The sequence below is a fragment of the Silurus aristotelis genome (genome assembly GCF_946808225.1).
Source record: "Silurus aristotelis genome assembly, chromosome: 29".
Lineage (NCBI taxonomy): Eukaryota > Metazoa > Chordata > Actinopteri > Siluriformes > Siluridae > Silurus > Silurus aristotelis.
In genome coordinates, this window is record NC_139602.1 from 2,544,498 (window position 1) to 2,551,667 (window position 7,170).

Genomic DNA, 7,170 nt, shown 5'->3' on the forward strand with positions numbered 1-7,170 from the left:
TTCTAAAACGGATAACTTAAACGTTCTCACACAAATTCTGTTGGGTTGTAATGAAAAACATGCAGTCAAAGGGACGTTTTGTAAAATGTATTTCGTTTTTATGCTCCTTAGTTTTCCCTCATTAGATACCTTGGTTAGAAAATGTTAATAGAAAATGGTAAACAACTTGAATATGCTAATGAATGGTTTATAAGCTACACAGATTTCAACGTATGGCTATTTTTGAAGGGAAAGCGGTAGCAAAGCATGCTTAAGGCTGAGGATGAGGATCATGAGGATGTCTTGAAAGCGCCTTAAAGTCACTCACTGTTGTACTTTCCATGTAATCGGTATAAAAATAAACCCTCTTAAAACAATTCAGAATGTCGTCTGGGAAGATTTAAACATAGACAACAAGGATAATATTGTTTGATCGTCTGTGTAGTTCGGTGTTCCTGATATAACTTAAACCACTGAAAGAACGCCAGCACTGCCATGTGGGAAAGGTCATGCTGATTTGTGTAAGGTGACCCAGCAGCATGGTTTTATTGAGCCAGTGAAGTGGCTCTTTGATTATGAATAGCTTTTGTGTTCATTTCCTGTCTGCATTCGTAGGTGGGAATGTTCAAGATCCATCCAGAAATTCCAGACACCATGTCAGCCGAGGCCAAGGCGTTCATCTTGCGCTGTTTTGAGCCGGACCCGGACCTGCGCGCTACGGCCAACGAGCTGCTCATGCACGACTTCCTCACAGTGACGTCCCGCAAGAAAAAAGCCAAGGGCAACAACTTCACAGGTGTGCTTGTGCTTCACAAACATCGATTGTTGCAGTCCAGATTCGGTTAAAGGCCGGGGATAATCATTTTGGCGTGTAGAAAGTTTTCAACAAAACAGCTTCAGCCTATCGTCACGAATCCTGTCGGGTTTGTAGCCATGCGAAAAGAAGTAGCTGTGAACCAGCAGTGTGAACAAAATGCTTAAACTTTCTCACAGAAATCATTTTGTTTTCGGCTAAAAAATGACGTCAATGTCTCGGAAATCCTGTCAGCGAACCTATAGCTATTACAGTGGGGGAAATAATGATTTGTTCCCCTGCTGATTTTTGTAAATTTACCCCTTCCAAAGAAATAAAAAGTTATTTTTATCACGTAACTCCCATAGATACTACAAAATGCAATAGATCAGGTGTGAATCTTGACATTATTGTTACCATAATTATGGGAGTCACGTGACAAAAGATATACGACACGTACTAGCAGATATGAGCGGTGAAGCTACTCATTCTGTTTAACATTTGTCTTTAGCTGCATCATCATATTTTTATTATCGGAACTATAGGCAAAGTTGGTGCATGTGGACGTGTTGAAGGATCTGCTTATTGAAAATGTATTTTAAAACGAATTAATGTGATTTTCTTCTGGGGTTTTTTTTCCAGCTTTGACCCCAGCAACAGGTGAGTCCTCTAATCTCTTTAGAATTGAAATGCATGAGTTTTATTGAAATTCCGAATCCAGATTCGTTTGGACTTTACTCACTGCTGTGCTTTGCCAGAATACGTGCGCAGTATCTCGCTTCCCGTTCCCGTGGTGGTCGAGGACACGAGCAGCAGCAGCGAATATGGTTCTGTGTCTCCGGACAACGAGCTGAGCGTCAACCCTTTCGTCTTCAAGCCCAGCGTCAAGTGCCTTAGTGAACGAGAGGTCAAAGGGCACCGGTCGCTCTTCCTCAGGTAACTAGAGTGGTGACCGTTGAATCGTTCGTCGTGTCACTACTGAGTGTGTGACAGTGTTTTTTTTTTTTTTCTTCAGCATCCCAGTGGAGCAGTTTGAGGACCACAGCGCTCCGCCGTCTCCGGAAGAAAAGGACCCCGGGTTCTTTATGCTGAAGAAGGACAGCGAGCGCAGGGCAACGCTGCACCGCATCCTCATCGAGGACCGAGACAAAATAGTCACTAACCTGCAGGAGGCGCTCACGCAGGTGAGCTGTGCATACAGGGATTGTACGAGGTGGTATCAAAAGGTTTCAAGACGAGCTCTGTTTACATCAAAGTTTAATTTATTTATCTACGTCTACAGGCATTAGTCTCGAAACTTTTCGATACCACCTCGTTTACGGATAAAAAAAAAAAAACGTTTAAAAAGGGATTGACGAGTTGGAGATTTTCTCTACAGGGTGCGGAGGAGACCAAGCTTAAACATGAGCACATTTCAACTCTGGTGGCCAGCCTGGGGAATTTTGTACAGATGGCAGACCGAAAAATCATCGCCAACACGCTGTCGCAGCTTAAACTCGAGCTGGACTTTGACAGCGTCGCCATCAGCCAGCTGCAGGTGGTGCTGTTCGGCTTCCAAGATGCGGTGAGTCTCTTGAGGATCAGCTCGTTTATTTATTTATATATATATATATAAGACGAATAATGGTCTGGAACAGTATGATAAACCGTTTTCCATCGTCTGCATCTTACTTTTACTTCATCCAAATACTTTTGACCATGCATTGTGTGTATGTACTTTTTATTCCATTATTAATAACAGTATTTATGGATACAGAGAGAGAACTAAGGTGCCTCCTTTAAAAAAGCTTACATAACATGTCGCGCCCACGTCGCCACCTACTGTTTAGCCTTAACACTGCTAATCACTGAGCACTAAGGATTAATTGGAGATCTATTTAAAGCACTATAGAGATTTTCCTGTATTTCGTAGTTAATGAGATAAGACTGTCTGATGCTGAAAGTTCTTATGCATCTATAAGATCATGGCGTGGTGTTAAAAAAATAAATAAACAAAGAAAACACAGTTGTTGCTTTAGAAAATGTAGTAAGGTGAAGAACAACATATTACACCGTAACGCATGATCCATTAAATGGCCGCTATATGGGAACATGGAACACACCGGTAGTCATTGTCCATTGGAAATTGAACAATTCGCTGACCTCGGCAGTCCAGTCTGAGACAGTCAGTCTCTAAGAGGAAAAATAGCGACCAACACTGGATGTTAGAGGGCGTATTATGTGATCCTTTTGTTTAATCAACTGGCCACAGGTTCCTTTAAAGTGTCCAGTTTCCAAAACTCTCATCACTTGTCTTGGGTTTGAGCGCCATCTATTGGCAAGAAGAGAGACGAAAGAAACACACCTGACAGAAGATGGCACACTTTTGGGCTAATGGGATGATTTCAACTGCCTTGCAGGGCAGAGTTGGTTAATATCTAAAACAGACAGACAGAGGAATAGATAAAATAGTTCTATCTATCTATCTATCATTGCGTAGTACAGGTTCACAGCACTGAAATGCAGTTTAGCGCCTACCAAAATATGTGGATAAATGTACAGCAAAAAAATATACAGGCTCCTGCAGTGAAAATGTGCATGAGCTGTTGCCTTGTCTCAATTTTGTACACATTGTGTGTAATTATATATATATATATATATATATATATATATATATATATATATATATATATATATATATATATATATATATATATATATATATATATATATATATATATATATATGGAGTCACTTTTTTTTTTACACCAGCACATGGACACTTTAATGGCCATTACATCACACTTTAATCTGTACTTCTGTCATGCATATTCATATATGTATATACATCTATATACAATTTTTGTGTTTTTTGCTAGAGTATATATACATACTTAGATCATATTTGAATATACTTTTATACTAATTTTAACGTTACTTTACTCTTTTATTTTATCTATTGTATTTCATGTTTACAAGTTGGACAGTTTCACTATGTTATACTCTGTATGAATGCGTATGTGACAAATAAAATTTTCGATTTGAATTTGCCTCCAGATGAACAAAGTGTTACGGAATCACAACATCAAACCTCACTGGATGTTTGCTCTCGATAACATTGTCCGGAAAGCCGTACAGACCGCCATCACCATCCTGGTGCCAGGTAATGAGGTCTCTACTGCGGCGTTTTATGACTTAATGCGTGGGGTTTTGTACAAAAATTTTAAAAGAAAACAAAAAAAAACGAACATATTTGTCCATAGTAGAACAAAGCAGCGTTTCCACTGCAAGTAAGTTAAGTTACTGAGCAACTCAAGAACTTTGAGAATGGATTTGGACTTTAACCTCAGGGTTTGAACTTCTGAGATTCTTTGACGTTGCCTGAAATAGTCACAAGGGAATAAAAAATGTAAAGTTGGTGTTTGTTCCTTTTTTTTTTCTGTGCCTCTCAGAGCTCAGGCCACACTTCAGCTTGGCATCCGAGAGCGACCACGCCGATCAGGACGACGTCGACGAGGAAACCCTCGGCAACAAGCGCAGAAACTCCACCGCCGTCAACCACGACGACACGGTGGCCACGTCCGGAGTGAGCACGCTCAGTTCGACCGTCTCTGAGTCTCAGACGGCGCAACGCTCAGTCAGCATGGCGCTCGGCCGCATGAAGCTCGAAACCAACAGGTGGCGCTGCAATACTTTTTTGGTTTGGATGGCTTGGTATCATGATAGAGCTCGGGTTGTATTCTTGATGGAATGAAGTTCGCGTGTGCGTTTCAGGTTGTTAGAGGAGCTGGTGGAGAGGGAGAGAGAGTATCAGTGTGTACTCAATCAGATTCTGGAAGAGAGGGAGAGGGAGATTAAACTACTGAAGATTCGCTCTGAAACTACCAGTCAGTCTTTATACACACACATACTTACTCCCTACCCTTCAAGTCCACCATTATTAGTCTAACAGTAAGTGATTTTTCTGTTTTGTGGTTCTATTTGTAGATGTTGCCGCTCCTTCAGCGAGTAGTCGGAGTTCATTGGGACGCGAGGGCGACACCGAGCTCCTCAAATGGCTCAGGCTACACGGAGCCGACGCAGACTCTATAGACCAGGTAACGTCTGCCTTTTCATACAAATATCCAAAAAAAAAAAACACTATTGTAAATGCTGACGTGTTTGTACTTGCGCTGTAGATTGTAGCCGAGGACTACACCCTGGATGACATCCTTCATTGCGTCACCAGGGACGACCTGAAAAGTCTGAGGTTGAAGTAAGTCAAACGCGCATCGTTTATCATCAAAGTTGCGCTGAAATGATTTCGTGATCCGAACCAAATCCGAACCAAAAAAATAATAAATTATTTTCCATATCCTTAAGTGCATTTCATTAGTTTGTTTACATTTAGCCATGCCCACAAAATCACATCTTACCCGCTGAGCTGCCACTTCCATTTAGTTGTTGGCGTGAAAAACCTCCAGAGGGCAGCATTTCTGAGGGTGGAAATTCCTCTTGAATTTGAAACACCATAAAAGGTGAAGCTCAGAAAGCTGAAAAGGACAAAATGACTACTAAATGGAAAGGGCAGCTCAGTAATTAAGATGTTTGACCATCTGATCTTCAGTCTTAACAAATTACGTATTGGTTTCATTTTCAGTCATAAACGTGAAATAATGCGGTAATTATTTGCCTTTTTTCTCTCCATTACGTCTTTTCTGATTGCTAGCGGTGATTAAATCTTACGGCGGTTTTTGCGCTAGACTTTACCCAACTCGATTTCTGATGTCTCCACCATTCGGAAGTGCTGTAGAGACAGAATTGAGATGCATGATGACTAAACCCAGATGTGCTTCAACATCTGCATGTCACGGATGTCGATTCTTAACCGTTTTAAGTGTTTCCTTTCCTACACAGGGGTGGAATCCTGTGCAAGCTCTGGAAAGCTATTGCGGAATATCGAGAGAAACCCGGCTGAGAATCCAGACCCCAGCCTGCGACCTGATCGACTTTATTCCAGTGTGTTTACAGACCAAGAAACCTGAGAATCTGCTCCAGAAAAAAAAAAACACTCTCACGGCAAGATCCGAACTCCGGCCTGGACGTTTTATTCGGCCCGTTTTATGCAACGTTCGCGTTTTTAATCCCCAGTGGTTTCGGATGCGATTAGTTTCTGCCACGATAAGAAACATTTTATATGATGCAAGTTTTAATATTCACTTGTACCTGGACATTTTGTGGCGCTAAAGCAGTGACTTTAAATGCTTTCCTTATTTCAAAAACCCATTTGAAGGATGTGGAGTGAAGCAAGGTGAAGCTCGTACACAAGTCAGAGTTCCTCATATACGGCAAGGAATTCCTGATTTTGTGTCTTTGCTTGTTCATGTTTACAAAAAAAAAAACGAATCTGAGACTGGCGTAATCCTTCATTTGTACATTTCTTCGAGCTGACCCGGGCTCGGATTTTAAACTTTTAACATTTACGTTTCCGATCTTAACACTAATTTTTTTTTTTACTTTTATTGTCCGAACCTGTATTTTATTATTGTTTTTTTACTCTCCGTTACATCGTGCTTGTCTTGGGTCAGTCGCCATTGAAAGATCATAAAGCATAGTCCATAAACTGTACTGTATTAAAAAATAGTTCTTGGAACAAAGTTTGAAGATGTTCAAAAGCCAGATTTCTGCATCGCGTGACTTCGAGATTTGAGGGTTTTTATTTTCCGTACGCTTATTAGTTCATACGAACGTTATACATTCTATAAGACTTGTGGCTTTATACAGTTTTTACCTGGTTGTTCTGCTTAGCGCACATTTTTTTTTCTGTATTTGATATTTTCTATTTAATGTCGTTTATTTAATCATTAATGAATGAGATTATTTGTGCATTTGTTAGATGACTGTCCTAAGAATTAACTGTGAAATTAAAGTGGGACCTGAGAAATCGTTACGAGTTTGTGTATATATGTACATATGTCTACACTCACACGCTGCAGCCGACAACAGGGAAAAGTGGGCCTACATGGTGAAGAGCCAAAAAAAACCACCAAACATCATTGATGCCCAACTATCTGACATTAAACATCATCTCTACAGTATATCTATGCTTCTACGCTTACTTTAAACCAAGGCAGCAGACATCTACTGTGGTGAAGATGTTTAGTGACTGGTATAGGCTACATCTCCCTATTAGTTTTACTAGATCTTAGTGCTGCGTTCGACACTATAGATGATCATGATCTTCTCCTCGATCGCTTACAGAATTACATCGGTATTCAGGGACAGGCATTAAGCTGGTTTAAATCCTACCTGTCCAATCGTTACCATTTCATAGATTTAAATGGAGAGCTATCCAGGATAATGCTAGTAAATTATTGCGTGCCACAAGGGTCAGTTCTAGGACCCCTGCTTTTCACAATATACATGCTTCCATTAGGAAA

The 7,170-nt window shown here is 40.6% G+C and overlaps 1 protein-coding gene across 2 annotated transcripts in view; it reads left to right on the forward strand.

Moving 5' to 3' along the window:
* The window catches only part of map3k5 (mitogen-activated protein kinase kinase kinase 5), a gene marked incomplete at its 5' end in the record, with an annotated part of 48,973 nt that extends 42,293 nt beyond the window's left edge, over positions 1–6,680 (forward strand). For both annotated transcript variants that reach the window (XM_083534953.1, XM_083534954.1), the window contains 11 exons: positions 595–775; positions 1,415–1,432; positions 1,531–1,708; positions 1,788–1,956; positions 2,151–2,336; positions 3,809–3,914; positions 4,204–4,429; positions 4,526–4,638; positions 4,739–4,848; positions 4,930–5,006; positions 5,648–6,680. In XM_083534953.1, coding sequence (XP_083391079.1) covers positions 595–775; positions 1,415–1,432; positions 1,531–1,708; positions 1,788–1,956; positions 2,151–2,336; positions 3,809–3,914; positions 4,204–4,429; positions 4,526–4,638; positions 4,739–4,848; positions 4,930–5,006; positions 5,648–5,708 — 1,425 coding nt within the window. In that variant the 3' untranslated portion in view covers positions 5,709–6,680. The remainder of the gene's footprint in view (positions 1–594; positions 776–1,414; positions 1,433–1,530; positions 1,709–1,787; positions 1,957–2,150; positions 2,337–3,808; positions 3,915–4,203; positions 4,430–4,525; positions 4,639–4,738; positions 4,849–4,929; positions 5,007–5,647) is intronic.
* Between the last annotated feature and the right edge of the window lie 490 nt (positions 6,681–7,170).